The sequence below is a fragment of the Brachycentrus maculatus genome, unplaced genomic scaffold (genome assembly GCF_059751285.1).
Source record: "Brachycentrus maculatus isolate JH-2025_06_01 unplaced genomic scaffold, ASM5975128v1 h1tg000478l, whole genome shotgun sequence".
NCBI lineage: Eukaryota > Metazoa > Arthropoda > Insecta > Trichoptera > Brachycentridae > Brachycentrus > Brachycentrus maculatus.
The window spans coordinates 33,696-58,401 of NW_028281225.1; the positions used below are offsets into that span (position 1 = coordinate 33,696).

At 34.3% G+C, this 24,706-nt stretch overlaps 2 protein-coding genes across 4 annotated transcripts in view; both read left to right on the plus strand.

Annotated features, from left to right (window-relative positions):
- LOC148302097 (uncharacterized) overlaps positions 1-16,112 on the plus strand; it is a 29,103-nt gene extending 12,991 nt beyond the window's left edge. Inside the window, exons 7-12 of one of the 2 annotated variants that reach the window (XM_088272157.1) lie at positions 682-819; positions 2,623-2,881; positions 3,712-3,854; positions 5,248-5,314; positions 5,546-5,718; positions 7,148-16,112. In XM_088272157.1, coding sequence (XP_088128283.1) covers positions 682-819; positions 2,623-2,881; positions 3,712-3,854; positions 5,248-5,314; positions 5,546-5,718; positions 7,148-7,667 — 1,300 coding nt within the window. In that variant the 3' untranslated portion in view covers positions 7,668-16,112. The remainder of the gene's footprint in view (positions 1-681; positions 820-2,622; positions 2,882-3,711; positions 3,855-5,247; positions 5,315-5,545; positions 5,719-7,147) is intronic. The other variant, XM_088272158.1, reaches the window with a different exon arrangement.
- Positions 16,113-22,074: 5,962 nt separating this feature from the next.
- LOC148302098 (vitellogenin receptor Yl-like) overlaps positions 22,075-24,706 on the plus strand; it is a 39,325-nt gene continuing 36,693 nt past the window's right edge. For both annotated transcript variants that reach the window (XR_015838705.1, XM_088272156.1), the window contains exons 1-3: positions 22,075-22,225; positions 23,253-23,464; positions 23,968-24,090. Coding sequence is in view for 1 of the 2 variants with exons in the window: in XM_088272156.1 (XP_088128282.1) it covers positions 22,218-22,225; positions 23,253-23,464; positions 23,968-24,090 (343 nt within the window). In the remaining variant the exon portion in view is untranslated. The remainder of the gene's footprint in view (positions 22,226-23,252; positions 23,465-23,967; positions 24,091-24,706) is intronic.

The window sequence follows — 24,706 nt, forward strand, 5'->3', positions numbered from 1 at the left end:
TGCCCTATGCACCATTGGGGTGCGGTTAAGGGATTGAATGAAAAATATCTCATTAGGTTCACTGTATACATAATCTCATTTGATTATGCACGTAATAATAAGTAATACAGTGAAATAATACAAATAAAAAATAATACAGTGGAACCTCGGAAATCATGGGAAATCCGGAACAAGATTTGAAGAAAAACATTTGTAGGAAAGCATTTAAAATGCATGCAAATACTGAAGAACACATTATTATTATATAAAATTATTATCTTCCTTCTTCTTGGTGTAGGCCTTGTGGCCTGTTTTTAAGAGGGATTAGCCTCTTGTGAAGTCGATTACCAGCTAGTCTGCCAATTTTGTTAAAAATTTATTGAAAAGTTAGTGAAGTATGTCTACAGTGCTGTACCTATATTGCTACTCAAGTACGAAGGGCCGGTAACTTGAAAGTCTCTAATGACTTTATATAGATTCGTAGATTCAAAGATGATTTCTAGGGACGGAAAGTTTGATAAAAATATAGAAAGGACAGTGAATGCTGGGTACAGAGTGAATGGTGCACTAAATCTAGTTATAGCAAATAAAACCCTATCAGCGTAAACTGAACTATCAGTACACAATGGAGTCCAAAACACATTATATAATTTTAATACACGACAGTACACATACATAACAGTACACATGATTATTTGACAGGTCTGGGTCCAGCTACGCCCGGGATTCTGGGGGCTCCAGTGGACACTGTTCGGGCGGGCCCCCGTCCCTCAGGATGCCTCCTGTTCAACAGCAGAGGAGAGACAGCGGCTCCTCCACGCAACATTCTCGCTCACACCGGTACGATCTCTTCTTTTAATAATAATAATAAAACCCTTATCCGCACCCCAATGGTGCATAGGGCACTGTGTCATATAAACGCAGTGTTATCTTGATCGTTTACACATGAAGGAAAGGTGATCAGCCCTCCGCTTCAGGTACCAGTCCATGGTAATATTGAATAAATATTACAGTGAAAAAATCACTTATATTTTATTTTACCCCCCTTGGGAATCGAACCCGGGACCTCCGGAACGGTAGCCGAGCGTGCTGACCATTACACTACGGAGGCGGACAAACCTCTTTCTTTTGACAGACCTAAAACCCCACTTCTAAGAGACATATTAGAAGAAGCATGTCCAATTTATATTTTTGACATCTCAACGTACATGAAGGAGAATATTGAAGTCTGGGTCATATGGAACTCTCTCGAGAGGTCGTTATCATACATGATAAAAAGAGTGAAGGACATTGGTATCATAAACCAAGCCAGGACACAAAATGCCGAACCCTCTTCTAGTGGAACGGAAAGCCTGTTTTCTGGCTCCATCCCAACTTATTATCTATTTTTAATTGATGTTTTACTTAGTAAATACCACTATTTCTTAAAATCTAATGTGACACGTGTTTCAATGCATTCCGCATCATTTTCATTTTATTTTGACCTCTAACATCCGTCGGCAACAAATTAAAAATGTTCGGAACGATATATTCCAGTGTTCGACTCCCATATTTATTGTTAATTCTTGGTTAAATGTGGATGAGTATTAGAGATGTGCCTGTAACCGTTATTTTTTCGGTTACCCAATAGTGTTAATGGGGATAGTGTTTTTATTAATTGATTCGGCAGTCACTTTGTGGTAAACTCTATTAATTTTTAATTAATGTTTTACTTAGTAAATACCACTATTTCTTAAAATCTACTGTGACACGTGTTTCGATGCATGCTGCATCATTTTCAAACACCGCATCGAAACACGTGTCACAGTAGATTTTAAGAAATAGTGGTATTTACTAAGTAAAACATTAATTAAAAATGGATAGATTTTACCACAAAGTGACTGCTGAATCAATTAATGAAATTATTATCTATGTTGACTGTTGGGTTCAGCTCTCCTCGTCCTCAGGTTGTAGGTCCTTCTATCTTGGTCAAAATTACCTAGTAATAATAAAGGTACAGTTTACTCCGTAGTACAATAGTCAGCAAGCTTGGCTACCGTACTGGAGGTCCCGTGCTTGAATCCCAGGGGGGGGTCAAATAAATATAAGTGATTTTTTCACTCTAATGTTTATTCAATATTAATTACCCTGGACTGAAGCGGAGGGCTGATCACCTTTCCTTCGTGTCTAAACGATCAAGATAACACTGTGTTTGTATGCTGCAGTGCCCTATGCACCATTGGAGTACGGATAAGGGTTAGAAGAATTCGCCTCAGGCACAAACTTGCTAGTTTCTTGGATCTGACCTTTGGTGAGTTGATGGGCAACATCACCTAGTAATAAATGTACAGTTTAAAAATAGACCCCAATGGTGCATAGGGCACTGCATCATATAAACGCAGTGTTATCTTGATCGTTAACAAACAAAGGAAAGGTGATTAGCCCTCCGCTTCAGGTACCAGTCCAGGGTAATATTGAATAAATATGAGAGTGAAAAAATCACTTATATTTATTACACCTCCCTCTGGGAATCGAACCCGGGACCTCCAGAACGGTAGCTGAGCGCGCTGACCATTACGCTACGGAGGCGGACGAAATATTTTTAGTGATTTTAAAACAAAGTTACATTTTAATTGAATGAATTGTAATTGACTGCCGTTTCAGATATTCTTCTTACTACGACGGGTACGAGTTGGACGCGTCGCACTTGGAGTGCCGCGTGAGCGCGCCGCCGCAGTTCCAAGACGGGGCGACCACGCCGCACCAGGGCTCCGTCAGGTCGCAGTGCCAGGGCGAGCTGGCCCCGCCGCTGCTGTACCAGGCTGGCGGGCCGGCCCCCGCGCAACATCCACAGCTGAACCTCAATGCCACCGTGCAGATCTGCGCCAACTTCGGCGGCGCCAGGGGCATGCAGGGAACCACGGTAAAATTTATTATTTTTTATTTATTAAGAAAAATGCAATATTTGTGTTTTTATTATTTACAAAAATACTCCAATTTCATACTATTTTTGTGACCCTAAGCAGCTCATTATTAGAAATAGGTATCAAATTGTGGTAGAGTGGGTTCGAACCGAGAAACTCTGACTTAAGATTTGTACCTTATCCTGCCTAAACAGACCGTAAAGATTATTTACTGTTCTGTAATAGAATCCATATTAAGATATGGAATTAAGTCTTGGGGACATTCGACAAAAACAAATTTAAAAATGGTTCAAAATCTGCAATATTCCATGATCAAAAAAATTGTGCCCAGTCATATAAATAATCAAAGGGACAATCCAATCTTGATATATAAACATTTAAAATTACTGCCGGTACGTGGAATATTGTGGATGAGTATCATCGTTGAACAACAAACTAGACAAAAATATCGAAATCCTTTAGTACACAACCATGATACACGATTTGCACACAACGAAAGTTTGATAGTCCCAAGAATCAACAATAAATATGGGAGTCGGACAATGCAATAGATCGTTCCGAACATTTTTAATTTGTTGCCGACGAAGGTTAGAGGTCATAATAAAATATGGAACAAAGGCAAAATAAAGGAATGGGTAAATGATCAAGAGTTCATTTTATGAAAATTGTAAAATGTTTATACAATTTTCAGTATCCGCGAGAGCGATTTTAAGAGTGATTTTAAGAGTCCGCTACACTAACCACGGGACCACAACCCGACACAAATTATATGTACAGTTTTTCGAGCATGGTTTTCAAACACCTTTATGTGACGTCGGGGATGTTCCAGGTGACGAGAGTTGCTGCCGGAATGGAGGAAGGCCGCAGCCAGACCCTGGTGGGGATACACTTCCAGGCCAGCATCCCTCCGCTCCAGTTCCAGGATGGACAGCCCCAAGGGTACGGGTCCTACGGCTCGGAGGGCTTCTACGGGTGAGCATTGCTGCTTCTAGTCACTCGTTTATTTTAATTTTACAGAAACATTTCGGTAAATACACTAATTAAAATGTAATATTTAAAGCATTTACTTTGTGGTTAGTCATTTTCACTTATTTTTTTTTTTCTTCTTCTAACCTTTATCTGCACCCGATGGTGCATAGGGCACTGCATCGTAGCGACGCAGTGTTATCTTGATCGTTAATTGCATGAAGGCAAGGTGATCAGCCCTGCGCTTCTTGTACCAGTCCAGGGTGATATTAAATAAATATGAGAGTGAAAATCGGCCATATTTATTTTGACCCCCCTGGGAATCGAACCCGGGACCTCCAGCACGGTATCCAAACGCGCTGACCACTGCGCTACGGAGGTGGACATAATATTAGTATATAACAACTCACTTATGTAGTTTTACATGTGTAAATGGTGCTATGGTGGGGAAGGGTGGTATTGTTTGCATGCTGTGGTAGTGATTGTCCTGACGAAGAGATGGGTACGTCTCGAAACCGGTAGACACAAAAATCTCGGTGAGTGGTTATATATATATATAATAATATTATTAAAATTTTTGTAAAAAAATAAATAAGTGTGATATAATTATAAATTATCGCTATATTAATGCCCGAACGCAAGTATACCCAGAACTTTAAAAAAAAATATTACACCAAGTTTTGTATTTTTTTATTACTTGTACTTATTTTTTCTTTTTTAATTATTTTTATTTTTATTTTATATCATTTATTATTGTTTTCTATGTAATCTATCTTTATTTCTAATTTGTATGTTATTTTTTGTAAAAGTCGGTGATGCGTCAAACTGTTCCTACTCGAATTCAATATATGTAGCTGGCTACCTCATTTTCAGAACATGCCAAGATAATGTTGATTTGTATATAACATTCAACACAAATTGTCCGCCTCCGTAGTGTAATGGTCAGCATGCTCGATTACCGTTCTGAAAGTCCCGGGTTCGATTCCCAAAGGAGGGATCAAATAAATATATAAATATTATTCATTCAATATTACCTTGGACTGGTTAGTTAAAATAACACTGCGTTTATATGATGCAGTGCTCTATGCACCATTGGGGTGCGGATAAGGGTTTAAAGAAAAAAAAAAGTATATTACATTCAACACAAAATATATTTGTAAAAATATTGTATAGAATTGTTATAAAAAAATATCTGCCGACATGTTGGGAACGAAAAGATATAAAAATATTCATAAATGGTTCTATTGCTTAAATTAATTATCTGGTACATTGTAAATGAGTATTGTTATTAAGAAATCATTTGAAAAAAAAAACCACGGTATTTTACCCAGTTTTTGAAAAATAACCCAAAAGGAGGGTGGTTATTTTATAAATAAATATTTTTGTTTTTTTCTTTTAGAAGAGATTCCGGATCGAGAGAAAGTCGGCACATGATGCCGCATCGCTCCACTTCAGCCTATAATCAGGTAAACAAATAAAAACTAAGCACTTCTTTTTCATCAACTTTGTGTTCCATGGTCACTGACATTACATCTTACTCTAACTTTTGAATCTGTCATAAAAAATATGCAATCCAATATGAATTATTTATAAATAAATCGGGCGATGATGAACGGATTCTGATTTGAACGCTCGAGACAAACTGGAGATCTCAGCCTTAACAAATAAATGTAATTTTTTTTATCTTTTTTCTACAGCAGATGGTGCCGGCCCGCTACAGCCGCGCGGCGGAGGAGCCCGCCCCCGGGGCGCCCCCCGCGGAGGACCCGGGCGCGAGCCCCCCCGGGCTGGGCAACTTCAGGCGCCAGCGCTGCCTGCGCTACAAGCAGCGCCGCCCCGTCATCCGCTCCAAGTCTGACATCTCCGACAGGTACTGCGCTCCCGATAAAAACATCAATTTACTTGTTCCATTTAGATATATTTATTTCCCCCTGCGTGAAGGAGAGATCAGACGTCGTATCGCTATCGCCAAAAGTGCCTTGTCTAAGCTAGACAAAATTTGGAAAGACCGGGGTGTGAGTAACAACACCAAGGTGAAACTTGTCAGGAGCTTGGTCTACTCCATTTTTCTCTATGCTGCTGAAACGTGGACCATAAAACAGCAGAAAGGAGAAAAATTGATGCATTTGAAATGTGGTGTTGGAGGCGCATGCCCTGGACTGGTACCTGAAGCGTAGGGCTGATCACCTTTCCTTCGTATGTTAATGATCAAGATAACACTGCTTTTATATGATGCAGTGCCCTTTGCACCATTGGGTGCAGATGAGAGTTTTTTTATGAAGAAAAGAGAAATATTTGTATGTTTATTATTTACACAAATATTTCAATTTCATACTATGTATTTCTGTGAGCCGAAGCGGCTCATTATTAGTAATAGGTATCAAATTGTGGTAGAGTGGGTTCGAACCGAAAAACTCTGACTTAAGAGTCCGCGACACTAACCACGGGACCACAACCCGACACTTTGATGATTTGAATTTTAAGTTTTGCTCAATGTAAGGTTTTTTTTTGTTTGTTTGTACACGGTACTATTTTATTTTTGTTTATTTCATATCGCTCACTGCTTTCAAGAACGTCATAAATAAAAAATTGACAATTTTCAGTTGTGCATGTTTTCGGAATGCCCAGAAAATGTACTATATCCCAGCAAAAGTGGCATATTTTAAACTTAATATTTACCCGCTACAGGGCAGAAAGTGTTGTTTTTGCATTTTGAAAAGGTATTGTTTAATTATTTTTTTAAATATACTAAATATTTTATAAATGGAGAAAAAACATTCAGGTTTTACCTAAAAAGATCTGTTGCACAGTAAAAAGTTCAATAAGTGGCTTGATATTTATTTTTAATACATTTTATATTTTTTAACCCTTTCCACTCTGACCATTTTTTCTCATAACTGATCAGCTGCTCTGATCCAAAATTTGCGACGTTTTTCTACCATTAAAATAAATATATTGGTTCCCTAATTTTGGGACACTGTCTGGCAATTCGTATGACCATTTTAATTAAGATTAACTGTATTTATCTGAAATATTTTTTGGTAGAATATACTTGGGTGATAGAGAAATCAGTGATTAAAGTTATACCTGCGTCAGACCAGACATTGTGGCCCACGGAGCTGCCTACTAGAATCATACGGGCCAGAATGTCTGTCCTACAGAGTGGTAAGAGTTAAAAACGATCTCCTGAAAAATCAAGTTTTTTTATTTATGACGTTGTTGAAAGGAGTGAGCGATATGTCAATGTGAATTCTGGGCCAGTCCAATAAATTCATGATTTTTTTTGTGTGTATTGTTAGCAGGTATTATCGCGGCGAGGGTAAGACCACCCTCCCCATAATGGACAAGCCGCTCTCCACCACTCCCCCTTCGAGCACAGACAACGAGTCCCCCGACCGAATAACTCGGTCGCAACTGGACAAGTTCTTCGACCAGTTCGGTCTCAACGACGAGTCCTACCAGCAGATCATTCTCAACTCCCTCAAGAAGCCGCCGAGGAGCAAACCCAAGATGGACCAGCAGAACAACGTCAAGAAGTCGTCGCCCAATCACGACTTGCAGGTTGCGAACTTGAACGCAAATGGCAGCCCCAAAGTGTACTTGGCGGACGACGTCGCGGAGTCCAGCGACAGCCCGGTGTTCTCGGAAATAAGCATCGCAGACTCTAACCTGATCGCGAATAATGGAGATTACACGGTCCAAGGCATGGGACCCAAGGACCCGAGGCTTTACAGATCGTGCGAACCTCCGAGCATCGTAGAAAGGAACGCGAGAATCATAAAATGGCTCTGCAACTGTCGTAAGTTACAAGCCGTATAAAAGCGATCTTAAAAAAAGCATAATGAAACAATAAGTAAGAACTCGGATTCTAGTTGAATTAAAATTCAAAAAGTGATAATTAAACTAATTACGTACGTTGATAAACTGTTTCGAAAACAGGATAGCTGTATATCAAATCGCAATTTAGCTGCGGTTATTTAAAAGTGGCAGAAAACGGATATTTTTGAATCTCATTCCTTCGAGTGTCTTCCATGAGTGAAAAAGTAACATCGCTTGTTATAATAATTTATAATTTAACACCGATTACTGCCATTGTTAATAAATATACCTAATGACTTATTTAGGCGATATGTTGAATTGATTAACGTAAGTAATGTGAAGCGTAGTTCCGTGTAGTGATTAAACTTAGTTTATTTAACGGTGTGGTGAAAGTTACTTGAAAAGTGTTTGACACATTCGCAATGAGATAATTCAATTAAGTTTTTAAAAAAATCTATGCGTATGTGTTGAAGATGAATGCTGAAGAATTGTTTATTTTTTAGGTTTGAAAAACCGCCGTTTCTATTAAAATATATAAAAAAATAAGTAAACAATCATCTGTTGAGCCCTTTTCTGTAAAATATTATATGAAAATAAACTCATTAATGGTTTTACTGCGGACTATCGATATATCGAAAATGTTTCTTTTAGTGACAGTGAGGATGAAATCAGAATGTTTACAAATCCAAGAATGCGTATTTGTAGTGAAAGTGAAGCTTCCCAAGATGATTCTATTTCTTTAGACGGTTTGGTACCGATACTTTCCTTCCGACTTAAATTTTTCCATATTTTCCATCTTTTATTTGAGTAGTTTGAAATGTTTCCCTACACACGCCCGAAAGAATCACGAAAATCCCTCTATATTTGATTAAAATGTACACAATTTTGTGCATACTTAGTTGAAATATTATTTTTCCTCTAATACTCTTCCGCAATTTTGGCATTATATGTGAAAAACGACTCAGTAAAACAGTTAATCTATATCCGCTCCAAATATAGAGCATATGAGTCCACAAACTACCTATAAGCTCTGTCGGTTTCCAGCTCATTTGTATCCTTCAAAGTCAGATCAAGAAAACTGACAATGAATTGTCAGCATCGAAACATGGTGCCTTTTAAAACAGGCAAGCTTGATGGCAGCTCTCGGGAGGCATGCCAAATACACGGTCTAACCAACTGAATCACCTTTTCTTGCCTACAGTTATGACCATGGGTTGCTGGACCATTCCACGCCTTATCTCTTCATTCCTCACAAAGTCAAACAGTCTCAGGCATCTATTCTCTAAGCTTAGTACACGGCTGCTCTGGGCCCTTGTAAGGTGCCACGTTTCACAGCCGTGTAAGAGAATATGATAGTAAAATAAACCCATTTCACTTTTTTATCACATTGTATCTGTGATAATTATAAAATTAGATAAATTGTAAAAATAATTTACGAAGCATTGTAATTTACAGTTATACTTTTAAGTAAGAAAAGGGCTCATGTATACTTGCAATAAAACCTTGTTCGCGCATTTTTTAAGGGCTGACGAAATAAGGTGTAAAATCGGGGAATATTTAAAAGCAGCCAAGTCAAAAATGTATGACGCAATGTAATTATACAATTATAAATTACCATAATTTAAACATTGCTCTGATAAATGTAAACCTCAATTTAAGGTTTTTTTTGCAGTTACATTTTATTTTTGTATAAATCATACAAACAAAACCCTGATTATCACACTTGATATCATTTGCAAATATGCAAAACAAATCCACTAACACAGAGGATTCAGATCTCTTATATTTTATACTGGTGACAGGTTTTGCCAATACAGTGGAACCTCTTATAACAAGTAATTTGCATAACGAAAAAAATGTGAAAAAACTGCTCCCTTAACCACTTAACAGTCGAATCTTGGCGAAAAAATTTGTCGGTGCAGGAAATCATCACCAAACAACTCCAAACAGGGCTAAAAACAAATATGTACAGAAATATATTTGGCTGAAGCAAATCAATACCATCAAGTTGGAATACGATTTGCCCGAGCAGCACTCGGACTAATCAATGCAACTTAAACTCTTTGCCCGAGTCACATGAGGGATGAACTGGCTACTGGTTTACAACCGACATTTCGCATTACGAGTTACAGAGAAAGGGTAAGTCCTTTTTTCACGACATTCACATGTTAGCCGGGACTTTCGCGCAAAACAAAACATGTTTCGCTTAACGAGTATGATTCTAGAATGAATGATACTCGTTATGAGAGGTTCCACTGTATGAGGGTTGGCACTATCCGTCACCGAATTCTTCAACTAAAAAATCTCCACTTGGGTCTCTTATATCGCTCACTCCTTTCAACAACGTCATATATCAAAAATTGTCAATTTTCAGTTGTGCATGTTTTCAGAATGCCCAGAAAATGTACTATATCCCAGCAAAAGCGGCATATTTTAAACTTAATATTTACCCGCTCCAGGGCAGAAAGTTTCGTTTTTGCATTTTGAAGAAAAGGTATTGTTCAATTATTTTTTTTAATTTATGTACTTAATATTTTTGAAATGGAGAAAAAACCTTCAGGTTTTACCTAAAAAGATCTGTTCCACAGTAAAAAGTTCAAGAAGTGGCCTGATATTTATTTTTAATACATTGTATTATATTTTTAAACTTTAAAAATGATCTCTTAAAAATCAATTTTTTTGATATATGATGTTGTTGAAAGGAGTGAGCGATATGTCTAAACTAAAATAATTCTAGTGAGTTTAATTATATGAAAAAATAGAATGTTCAGTATTGATTAGTGACTAAGAAATAAATTATATATATTTGTGTGTTAGATTATACTGATAAGATAATATATTTTACGGTTCTCAGAAATTATAAAATTACATCTGAAGAGATTTAAAAATTGTTACTCTTAATATAAATAATGTAACACAGAATTGCCCAAATTATTATAAATACATTTACACAGGCTGACTTTATATGATTTTCGTATTTTTACATTTGATAGCTGTTCTTATCTTACTATAAAAATAAAAATACACTTGTATAAGACCAGTTTTTTGAGTTTATTTGTGTAAAGACGACTAGTTTCGAGAACTACAGATGTTCTCATCAACAGGTTATAATATTGATGAAAACATCTGTAGTTTTAAAAACTAGGTATGTTTACATTAACAAACTAAGTGATTAATTTTTTAAAAGGAATCTGCAAAGCGTCTATTTAAGATGGTTGTCTGCTGACAGGATAGTAAGGATAGGGAAGGTTTATGTAAAAATACATGACAAACACCCAGACCAATTGAAAATAAATCTTTCTTGAATTCATTTTGCAATTGGCGGGAATCGAACCCGCGACGCCAGTTTCACAGTCGAGCGTCTTACCCAACTACGCCATGGCTTTAATAGCGGTCTTTACAACATTTTGAGTGTGTCCAATAAAAAACTTGCATCATACCACCATAGATGTCTCTCGTATAGTCTATCGAGTTCAAGAACTGTGTATCAAGTCTGATCAATATATCTAGAAGTTCCAAGAATTTGGTAGTGTGGTTGTCAATCATGGGTAGAATTGGTGAATGTTACACGTGTGTAGTGATACTTAAACCAGCCTATGACGGTCGTTGGCCCTGTAAATGCCCAGACTTCCATATTCTATGTTGAGATTTCTTCATCTATATTAAGATGTAAAAAAAATTATGTAAAAAGTGGTCTTCTTTAAGTGTTTTATTTTTCTATTATCATCATGTCATCCCACACAGTCAATACCAAATCAATAAATAATCTTATCTAATTTATTGGCATTAATCAATTTATCTGGAGTTAGTTTTCCCCATATTGTATATTAAAAATACATATACTGCTTATTCTTGTAAAGTAATTGCAACGGACTTGAGACAGAAATTTTGTAATACTCAGTGTACTTGTCCTGTCCGCCTCCGTAGTGTAATGGTCAGCACGCTCGGCTACCGTTCTGGAGGTCCCGGGTTCGATTCCCAAGGGGGGTAAAATAAATATAAGTGATTTTTTTCACTGTAATATTTATTCAATATTACCATGGACTGGTACCTGAAGCGGAGGGCTGATCACCTTTCCTTCATGAGTAAACGATCAAGATAACACTGCGTTTATATGACACAGTGCCCTATGCACCATTGGGGTGCGGATAAGGGTTCAGTGTACTTATTTGAACTTGGGGACTGTACATATACACATCATTCATAGTCCTATAGATCGCCTTATATAAGAATAGGAATCAAATTTAAAAATACATTCATATACTTGAAATTTGTCAGCTTGTGTTATTTTTAAAAAATATATACCTTTTTATTCTTGAAACAATTTATATTGATTCCACTCTATTCAATATGGAATCTTACCAATCTTTCTTTTCACCAGTACCTAAACTCGATTCGCACAAAATTAAATATGCGTATTTTTTGTGTCTGGCAACATTCACGATGCAATTTCAAATTGCATTCTATTTTTAAATGAAATTTCACTGCCTCAAAGTGATGTGAACTGTTTCAACTCTTCTGTGTTAAGTATATCATAGACAAAAAGGCAATTTTATGTGACCGCCAATATGTTTTTAAAAAATAACAATAAATTGTTTGTGATGTTTTAAAATTGGTAATAATTAATTTGGTTATTAAAAACACAATTGTTTAATGTTCTCTCTTCAAACCCAGTTGAATTCATCGGAGTTTGTAAATTATACTATGCCAAAATGTAATGTATATAGGGATTTGTTCTAACATATTTGATCAGTTTTTAAAAACGGTCAGGATTTACATTAAAAAAACTCCATCTTTATACCCCTATTGACTAAACATACTAAGATACGACATACCATACATGATGTTTGTGTGATAGCATTAAAAATATTATTTAAATAACACTTTAAATGCATAGATTTGGAAAATGTGAGTATAACTCAAAATGTTGACAAGTGTCGGGTTGTGGTCCAGTGGTTAGTGTCGCGGACTCTTAAGTCAGAGTTTCTCGGTTCGAACCCACTCTACCACAATTTGATACCTATTTCTAATAATGAGCCGCTTAGGCTCAGAAATAGTATGAAATTGAAATATTTGTGTAAATAATAAAACACAAATATAATTTATTAAAAAAAAATCTAATTTCTTGCGGTTACATTGATATGCCTTTTTGTCTGATATATATTTTTATTAGAATGTTGTATTAGAATCTGATTAGGAATTAAAATATGGTTACTTTAAAATTTAAAACAGTTTATAGCATATTTAAACATATGTCTAATTAAAATAATTGTAATTCTAGTGATACGAAAAAATAACGCTTTATGGAGTGGGGTTTAAGGAATTTAATATTGCTTTATTCGATATTTACTCATGTATTAAAAATAACATTGTAAGCACGTCTCGATTTACGTACAAGTTCTTTTCCTAGCTGTCATTTACTGTTTGTTTTTGTCATTCCTTCCACTATGAAACTTTGGACTTTTTACACATAATGTATTAAATATCAAATAAAATTGTCCTTTGGTTTTGGTAGGACACATGGTTTGCTACAAACGTAAAAAAAGTGAAAACAAAATATACAGATTTTTTTGTACAATTTTCTTCTAAGGATCTTAACAGAGAACATTCGAAAATCGAGAACTGCCTATTGGAGAATTGGGGATATTATAAGCAGAATTATTCTGTACACATGTTGTATTCTGATCTAAATTAATCTAATTAACCTTGACTTATCTTAACGCATTTTAGTGCATCGGGCACTCTACATGGAAACTTTTCAAGAGACCCATTTGACGCGCTATAACTTTGTCAGGTAGTCGAGTATATTTACCTTCATTACATCTAGTTATTATAAAGTAGTTTAGCGACATGACTACCCAGCAAAGTTATCGCTTCAAATGCGTCCCGTGAAAATTGGCCGTTTGTCACCCACGATCTTTTGGCTGGCAACAGTCAATATCATCTTGACTTTTAATGACTTAAAGTCTTTAACCTTTCCCTTACATTGATAAAAACTTCCGCGTGCAATGGTGATATGTATTTTGTACACCATATGAAAATGTGTTTTAAAAACGGGAAAAATATTAATATTCCTAAATGTTGCTTTTATTGACCTTAGTTTAAGTTGAAATGTAACAATTTTATAATATTAACTCTGATAATTATCTGAAAACAAGAAAAAGACATCGTAAATAGTCGCAATAGCTAGCGTAGCGAGACGACCACCGTGTACGACGATCTGCGCACTACTAAACTCACTACGACATGCGTGTATACTCAAAGCAGAGCACACACGCACACACAAAGAAACATTGGTGTATTAATAATTTTAACCCCTTTTTTTTCTGTTGCTGTAAATGGATAACTTTATATTATAATACTTTTATGTAATATGTAAATATATTGCGGTGGTATACAAAAATTGTGAGCCCGTATCTATTATATTTTAAATTGATGTTCTCATTTTTAAAGTCGAGTTGTAGTAAATACAAATCACTGGGAGGGAAAGGTTAATGTCTCACCCTTCAGGGTAACTATTGATATTTTAGTAGTAAACACTTGTTTACCATATATGTTAACTTTACTGGGAATCAAAACCAGGACCTCATCACGGTAGCTATATTTACACTACAGAGGTGGATTAGGTGTTACAAAAAAAAAAACTAAAAGAATTATTTCTTAACAGTATTATTTTATTTTATTTAGTTATTAATTTATAATAATCTCATTATAATATGTATTGATAATCTTCGAAGATGTGTGCGCTCTCAATACTTTGAGCAACATTTTTAATATCTCTTTTATAAGACTAAAACACTTCTTGATGAGTTTTAACCTCAGAAATGAAACTGTATCCAAGAAGCAATGAGTTTTTTTTTATTTATTTATTTTTTCCTTTTTTACAATGTCATATATTTTTCTTAAATCAACTAATTTTGCGAATGAAAATGTAATCATATATGTCATAAAATTCGTAGCCGTCTTCAACTATCGGTTTTGTCAAAATAAGTAGGTATTTTATTAAAATATCTATTGTCAAATCAGTATTACAGTAAGGGCATTTGTCCACTATACAGAATTACACGGAATGTTACCGTCCGGCACGTCAGTTAGCGTTTTAAAACGACGATTAGCTTGAATTGGCTTGTGCTTTTGTCCATATTTTTTCGGATCGGTGTTCTTGATCGGTGCGTGAATATGTTGCGCGTAAATTCGATCACGCTAAACTGTCGTAGTCGCTTTCATTTTTCAAAACCGGACTGCCGGACAGTCAAATTCCGGGTAGTGGACAATCGCCCTAAGGGCGTTTGTGCACTACATGGAATTTTACAGTGCTCTTGATCGGTGCGTGAATACGTTGCGCGTAAATTTGATCACGCTAAACTGTTGTAGTTGCTTTCATTTTTCAAAATTGGACTGCCGGACAGTCAAATTCCGGGTAGTGGACAATCGCCCTAAGGGCGTTTGTGCACTACATGGAATTTTACCGTCCGGCACTTCAGTTAGCGTGATAAAACGGATGATTGGCTTGGATTGGCTTGTGCTTTTGTCCATCTTTCTTCGGATCGGTGCTCTTGATCGGTGCATGATCATGGTGATCATCACGGTGTGCGTAAATTCGATAACGCTCAACTGTCATAGTCGCATTTATTTTTAAATACCGGACTGCCGGACGGTAAAATTCCGTGTAATGCACAAGCGCTCTAATTGTACTAAAACTTTGAGAAACTATGCGAAGAAGTCCACAGATGTCACTTTAATTCACATACAATATATTCATTAGAAATAAAATTGGTAGCGCTTAAATTTTAAGCGCAAATACAATATCTCGAATACTCTTCCTTAAGACTAATTTTATTTGGGCGATAATATTTGCCCATATTAAGTTTGTAATATTTTGACTGTGTCTTTACTTATTTAAACAAATACAGAAATAAGTTTTATTATTATATTTATTTACTGTTACATGAGTAATTCACGAGTAAGTTATAATTCTCTCATTACATGTACCTACTCAAAATTTAGTGGTGAAATTGAGCATTATCAATGTATTATTACCAAAAATAAAATAAGACCAATACCAAACCATTTAATGTCCACTGTTAATTTTTTTTAGTATGTCATTAATTTGTTTTCATTTATCATCACAGTAATGCTGAAAACAATTCATAATCGTGACAAACAGTGAGTGCCGACATTGTAAGGGATTTGGTGCAAAAAAAGAAGGAAGAATCGCATTTTATTCAACTAAATAACATTGCTAACTGACAGATACCTAACCTTAAATTGCATTTTCAAAGCATTTTGTTGCCAGTTAAAAAAAATCAGAAATCCCAATGTATTTTCGTTATTTATTCAGAACAAAGTAGTGGTAATGAAGACTGGTAATTTTTTCTAGATATCTGTAATAATTTATCTTGCCAAACTTTTTGATGTATATTTAATAAAGTAAAAAAATAAAAACTTGTATCTCAAGATATGTATTCAAATACATAATTATTGCTAAAACAAAAATGGCCGAAAACCAGAGGGGTTGAGAAGACAATTTGGAGTTTTTTTTTTCGTTTATAAAAATTGAAAATTGTCTTCAAAACTTTTATCAATCAATTACTCAATTACCATTATTTTTTTACTTGAATCTGTTTAATTTTAAGTATAAACAAAATATTATTGCAGTCATTTTTGTCCACTTGTCACCTAATTATTTAAATTATTCATACAGCACTTTATGAAAGTGTAGAAATTATTAAAATTTTATCTTGTGTTTTATTTCTCAAGGAGATCATATTATATTCTAATGTCAACTATTGTTTTATGGATACTAAAAATTGATGTTTTCTAAATTTTAACCTTACTATGAATGTGTTATGTTTCTTGAATATTTATTGCGTGTTTGGTATTATAAGTTTTTTGTTTGAAATTTGTTTTGGCAACTATTTTTTAACTATTAAAATATAAAAAAATATATTTTATGTTTTATTTATTTTTTAACATTTACTGTCTTTTAATTATTTTAACAATTTGTTGTTGAGAGTCGTCTAAATACGTTGCACACAAATCATAGTTGAAAAGCGGGAATCGATGAAATTCGGTTTATGCAAATTTGTAGAATTTGGGATACCTGTTAACCTGTCTGAGTGAGTGAGTTTCTGCGAACAAAACTGTATCTGGGTAATGAGTTTTTTTATTTTTTATTTAATCAATTTTTTATCACGGTCAATGCTATAAGCAACATTTTCTTGAATAAAAGTTTTTTTTAGCAGTAAACATGTTTAACACGTTGACTGCCACGGCAATTTTCAGAATTCCGATCTAAAATGCATTTTCAGAATTCCGGTCTAAAATGCCAATTTCATTTAACCCTTACTGGTCCAATGTCGAATCTCATTCGACATTGATTTTTTCCTCTTAGGTCCCATGTCGGATGTTATTCGACATTTTTTTTCATCATAAGTATTATTTATTTAAAATTCCAAGCTTACATTTTTGTCACTCGTATCTATCACAACAGTATGTGGAGCAGAGGAAAAACATTTTTCTAATTGGAATGTAACTGTCTACCTAGATTTTTTTTTAATTTTGAGGGACCGGAAAGGGTTAATCATATTCTATTATAAAAACTCTAATTATAATACATAATTATATTTTCTGTTCATTTATTAATAAATTTTCTGTTCATGTAAGTCAGCATAGATTTTTTGTTCTCTTCCCAAGCGCCATCTATCCATATCAGCACTGATATACTAGGAATTTGAACGTAAACACAGTACGAGATGACTCCTAGTCAGCGTCCTAGCAAAGAACGCAATCTACAAGTTACCTCGTAGTTGGCTGTCAATGTGTTAATATCAAAATTATCGATGTTTCATTTCATGGGTTTTCTTTTAAACTATCATTACGGTGACCTCAAACAAAGTTTGTTTTAAGTAAAATGTCGTGGGTTAAACAGAGAATTAATCTGAAGTGGGGTTTTAATGTTTAAATATAACCACAGATGGCAGTACAAGTGCCATTTTAGAAATAAATGCCACCAGGTTTTAGTTATCATACTGCCATGAGGAAAGTTTTGTTTGGATGATCATTTACGGCCACACCCCTGGACAGATTTAGTATCACTTATCGTTACATGTCGAACCATGAATCTATCCGCTAATTTTGTGGGACGAGGATTATAAAAAAATAACAAAAAATTCACGGCACAAATAAATTATATTTACCATCAGGGCAAATATAATATTGATAGTATTGTGATCAACTATTGATATGTATTTCTTTTATAATCACATGTAAACATGTTTTCCTAAATCACAATAAACTTTATAAAAATAATTGTTTTACGTGAGCTGTTGATGAGCCATCAAATAAGCTGTTATTTTATTATTATATTTTGTGTTAATGCCATATCGCTCACTCCTTTCAAGAACGTCATAAATCAAAAATCGTCAATTTTCAGTTGTGCTATGTTTTCGGAATGCCCAGAAAATGTACTATAACCCAGCAAAAAAGGCATATTTTTAACTTAATATTTACCCGCTACAGGGGAGAAAGTGTTGTTTTTGCATTTTGAAGAAATTATTTTTTAAATATACTAAATATTTTTAAATGGAGAAAAAACCTTCAGGTTTTACCTAAAAAGATCTGTTGCACAGTAAAAAGTTTACTAAGTAGCTTGATATTTATTTTTAAAACATTGTATTATATTTTTAAACTTTAAAAACGTTCTCCTGAAAAATCAAGCTTTTTGATTTATGACGTTCTTGAAAGGAGAGATATGTAATGGACTAAAAACTGATAACATCATTTATATATAAAAAGACATTTTTTACTGTGAAGTCTGACATAATCTACTTTATATATTTGGCTCATCTGCATGCCTTCGATTTCAGCCGCAACTGGCCACTCCCTTCACTACAAAGCATCTCCACCTACCAATAACATTCTTCAGAAGTGCCAAGTAGTAAAATATATATAAAATGTCAAAAACCCCCTGTATTTTGTCGATAGTAAAAAAAGTTTGAATATTTAGACAATAACATACAATGATACTACCGTTGTTAGTACGTACAAAAATAGTTATGAAATGAATAGTTTTGTTTATCAACGTGAATGTATATTTATGGAAAATTAATTTTTAAGAATGAAATTGTATTTTTAACTCTCAGTATATACAAATGTAACTATTCTTCTAATCCTTTAGACACAAAGGTAATCAGCACATAGCACAAGTACTAGACCAGGGTGGGTATTAAATAAATATCACAGTGAAAATTTACTTAGAGTAGAATCCCAGAAATCCGAACAAGATTATGAATAAAAACAATTGTAGAAAAACATTTCAAAAACATGCAAAGACCGAAAAACACATTTATTATTACATAAAATTATTATATATAACCTTTTTTTCTATATTAACGGCTGTCGCCAATTTGTGCATAATATATTACATGTTATATAAAATAATATGTTTCTCTGTTTAAGTATATTATTTGGTTCGAAAAGTAGGTACTTATCTAAACAAGGATGAACGTATAAAAAACAAGGAATTATGCATTAGCCTGAAATATTGTAATTAGTATTGCTTTATAGTTTGGAAGTGACATATACCAGATATCAATATGGTCTGCGAAATCATTTCTGCGGTTTTGCATTCGGTGTATTGAATCCAGACACTGTCCAGATGAAATACAGACACTTTGAAAAGTTAATAAAGTATACAGTACTGTACCTGTATTGAGTAGCACTCAAATAATTCTTGAAAGTCCTTAATGACTTCACATAGATTCGTACGCAGAGTGTATGTTGAATACTAGGCCGCAAAGGACGGAGCGTACAATGTAACTACTGTAGTGTTAAGTACATACTATGTAGGTAATGTGTTACAAATTTTTCGGCTCATCCGAATTTTTTCAAATCCAAACAGACCATAGACCCAATTAGTTTGGATATCTGAGGTTCCACTGTGTATTTATTTTATCACCCCTAAGGAATTGAATCCCGGACTTCTGGCATGGTACCTTAATGGCTAACCACTACACTTTGCAGGCGGACAAAATACCTGTATAAAATTCAAGACAATTTTTATACATATTTTTATTTAATCTCTTTTCATGTTTGACTAAATAACTTATTGCCAAATAGTGTAATTTCAAAATAATAAAAAAAACGAGGTGATTTTACAGGTTCAAAGTTTATCTGAATGTGAGTATGTAGTATAGTGTAAAAGCACAAATTTAACATGAAAATTAAATTAAATTATCAAAAATTGAGTTAATTTTTTATTCATCGTTTCATTTTAATTGAAGCATATTAATTTTGTCAAAAAGAATTACATTTTGTAGATGGACTAACCATCTAACTAAACTTCACGGCCCTTTCCTGCAGAGATAGGTAGCAAGGATAGAACACCACACCACTCTGTCTTTGCAAACATTCTTTGCCTCTTCTATATTCATGCATTACCTCATACATACCTGCTGATAATTCCAATTTCCTTGGTCTTCATTTACCTTTACTTCCAATTACATCCGCCTCATATATTTATTTACACTTCTTTCTTCACTTAAAATATTTTATTTGAAATTGTATCTTGTTAAATGAACTCTACGATGTTTATAAATTTGAAAAAGTTGTGAATTTGAGAAATATTATATCAAATAGTATTATAATTACTATAAGTGATTCATAGTCTGTAATTGTGACAAAATGTTCATTAATGTAAAAGAAAATATATGAGAATATCTATAAAATTTATGTCAAATATGATGTACAAAATATAAATCGTTTAATGCTGGAAATTTTGTTTTATTTTTTACTTTAACTCACTGGTATTTCTCCTTTTTCCTGGCTATATCCCGACTTATCGTCTTTGTTGACTGTTGGGGTCAGCTCTCCTCGCCCTCAGGTTGTAAGTCCTTCTGTCTTGGGTAGCGTCACCTAGGCCATGCCTTCGAATCATGTTATCTTTCTGCAGCATCCATGAATTATTTTCGATTATGAATTCGATATCAAAAATTTAAGCTGGAAAAAATATGCAAAAGACGTTATTCAGTTGACTAAAATTGATGAGACAATGGGACATAAGGATCTATTGGATTTGGTAGTGTCTTATTTGAAAAATGTGACAAACGAATTAGATAAATAAATGAGTTATGTCAGGGGTTCCCAAAGTGTGCGCCGTGGCGCCCTGGTGCGCCGTAGAAAGTCCGCCGTGAAACGATCCTCTATCATTATCCGAAACCACAAATATTCTCGGGTACCTATAAAGCAACTATTTATATTTTGAGAGCTAGCATCTTTCTACCCAACTGTTATTATTGTAGGTACCTTTTTCGTTCGACTATAAAATATATACATGTGTATATAGTCCGCCTCCGTAGTGTAATGGTCAGCACGCTCGGCTACCGTTCTGGAGGTCCCGGGTTCGATTCCCAGGGGTGGTCTAATAAATATAAGTGATTTTTTCACTCTAATATTTATTCAATATTACCCTGGATTGGTACCTGAGGCGGAGGGCTGATCACCTTTCCTTCGTGTTTTAACGATCAAGATAACACTGCGTTTATATGATGCAGTGCCCTATGCACCATTGGGGTGCGGATGAGGGTTCGAATGAAGTATATAGTCACATTATCTATTCCAAATAGCTTACCAAAGTAGGGCGCCATGACAAAATATTAAACTTGTAAGTGTACCGCGGGCTGAAAAAGATTGGGAACCCCTGAATTATGTGACAGATCTTGATTGATAAATATAAACTCAATATGCTATTAATCCTTGTACATGTTAGGCAAGAAAAATTTTCTAAGGCAACTGACAAATATTTAAAAATAAAACAAAAAAAAGCAACAAATAGTTAAACGAAAAAGTAACGGTCAACAGTAACTCGTTTATTCCAGAAGCTCAGTGCAATTCCATCTCCAATCAACTGACCTATAATTCATTCAAAATAAGTGACATCTCTGGTGATACGCAAAGAGCTTGGAAGGCACGTAGACTTGTGGTACCTAACTGGTGGTGCGTAACTTTTGACGTCATCACAACTTGTCTTTTGTACTTACTCAATTTAAAATAAACATGGTATAATCCTTCATAAATATCGTAGTCGTACAGGAGAAAGTGACCAACTAACAAAACGTAAAATGTTCAGGAGGGCCATTCAAGTCACCTTTCCTTGGCAAGAAAATAAACATCAATGCAGTTAGACATTTTTAACAAGTCAATATATTATACTTCCAAGTTTAAAATCGCTTTGGAATTTTTTTCAAGCAATATTAAGCTAGAAAGATATCAAACAGTCAATAATCACGTTTTTGTAAATAATGCACTTGGTCACTTTCTCCTGTATGACTATGATATGTTCTCTATTTCTATCTACCTACTATAAAATATGAAGCATTTGCTACAAATATCTTACCAAATTGTAGCAACAAATTATTGTCGCAATCCTAATTCAGTCACTTTCTTCTGGACAACCGAAGAAGAAAGAGTACAATTTTATTAATTATTTTATTTATCCAGTCTATTGTTTATGTGTTTTTTAATATTTCATACAGTTTTCCTGATGTAAAAATGAACATGTGAGTCAAATAACTTCATAACTCCCAATGTATTTAGTAAATTTAAAATTGTTTGCATTCTTTTATTACTATTCATTCCACAGCACATTTTATTTTAAACATTTGTAATTTTATATTTTTACCGTTTCTTTTTAATTACTTCATGCTTTATTGTTTTATTAAATGATTTTAATTTAAAATAAAACATAACATCAACATTTTTACAGAAATTGTAAAATTTTAAATAATTAAGGAACATACTATAATAAAATAACAATTATGTAATTTTATTATATAAATGGAGTTCCACCAAGAAATGTCAGTACAAAACTTAAATATAATAAAGAACATACTAAAATAAGCTTATATTGGCTACCGCATTAAGCTACCATGCTGAATATCCCGGGTTCAATTCCCAGGGAAGCCAATATAAATATTGGTGATTGAAATATTGGTATTTCATATCGCCTTGTAATGATAATACCTAATGTACCTAAAGCGCATGGCTGATCATGCTTTAATGCGATGCTTTAATGTGTCAATATGGCACAGTGCCCTATGCACCACTTGGTACGGATAAAGGTTAGAAGAAGAAGAAAATCAATCTAGTATTAATTCAGATTGTAATATATATTTTTTCTTATAGCATGTTATTCAGGATTACATAAAGTTTATTATCACAGGATACCATGAAAATTGTAACAATTATAATCTGCAAAGAGTGAACTGGGTATTCATGACACCACTTTGTTATTGACACTCACGATTCCATATGTGAACAAGATCTCAATACCTAAATTTTCCTATTAAAATACTATTTTTATTAACATTAAATACAGAAAAAACTCTTCATTCCTTTTAGAGATGTCATTAACCCTTACTGGTCCAATGACGAATATCATTCGACATCGATTTTTTTGGTGTTGCACGTGGACTGCTTGTATCACAACTGAAATAATTATACGCAATTAGAGGGAAAATGTTAAATCTGGGGATGTAGAATCCGGGTTTCACTGTAGCTACATTTTTTCCATTAATTTCATTACAGAAACAGAAGGATGTTGGCAGACGTGTGCCTTCTCTTGGTACTGGGTTTGGCAGAACTGCCAATACTAATCAAAAGTCTGCCGTTTGAGTACTCCGGTACAGAATGTTCTCTCCCGGTCAACTTTAAATGCGCAAATGGAGAGTGCATTAAAAAAACTTTGCAATGTAATAATAAAACTGATTGCACCGACGGCTCAGATGAAAATAACTGTGGTAACATTTTTTAAATTAATATTTTTACTAATTATTTACTGTCCACCCCTGTAGTGTAATAGTCAGCACGCTCGGCTACCGTTCTGGAGGTCCCGGGTTCGATTCCCAGGGGGGGGTCAAATAAATATAAGTGATTTTTTCACTCTACTATTTATTCAATATTACTCTGGACTGGTTCCTGAAGCGGAAGGCTGATCACCTTTCCTTCATATGTTAACGATCATATTTTATATGCCCAATGGATTGGGGTGCGGATAAAGGTTAGAGAGAGAGAGAAAGAGAGAGTTTCGAAAACAATCTTCAGGTCTAAATGTGAACTGTTTATATTTATAGGAGTTTATATTTAGACTTGAGGATAGAAGCATAGCTTCCGAAACTAGTCGTTATAATAAAATAAACTCAAGTGGTAAAACACAAGTGTTTTCTTTTTATAATTTTATCATATCTCACCACAAAGTGAATGGGGAAACAATAAATAAAAGACTAACGTATATGCGTTTTAGGAAATGGTGACTGCGTGGGGCCGATGTGGTGGCGCTGCAATGATGGAATTTGCATACATTCCATATTTCGATGCAACAATGATTTCGATTGTTCGGATGACTCGGATGAGAAAGGCTGCTCTGGTATGCATATATAATTTTTTTACTAACCGCCCTACTCATATGACCATACGTGATACATGCGCTATACATTATCACCCGAACGGAACAAGCCATATCCCGTAAGTTCAGGTACAAAAAAGTGAGAGCAGAAGACGCTTATAAGCGTTCTATTTGCTTCATTTTGGTAGAACGCGAGAGACACCATAAAACTCTGTACAGATGGGAATTGGGTTTATGGTTGTTTGTGATTGGTATACTGAGGGTCGGGCAGCAGACTGTCTGAGTGTAATTAGGGTCGCAGTTGTTGAAAAAACCACCCGACAACAATTTTTAATTTTTTTGTTTTAGAACAGAGATACATTTTTTTAATTATATGTACGCTCTTTAGGCATAGTCTGTGTTGTGCCAAAATACTTACATGTTAATACAAAAAAATATATTTTTTAATTTAATTTGTTTCTCATTTATTAATTTATTTTTTCTTTTATGTACATAACAATTTACATCATATATTTCATAAAACATATATATTATAAGTAATTAACTACACAGACACACACAAACATATACATACACACAAACATATACAATTCATACATGCCTGTGTATGAACAGGTATATATAATAATATTTTATA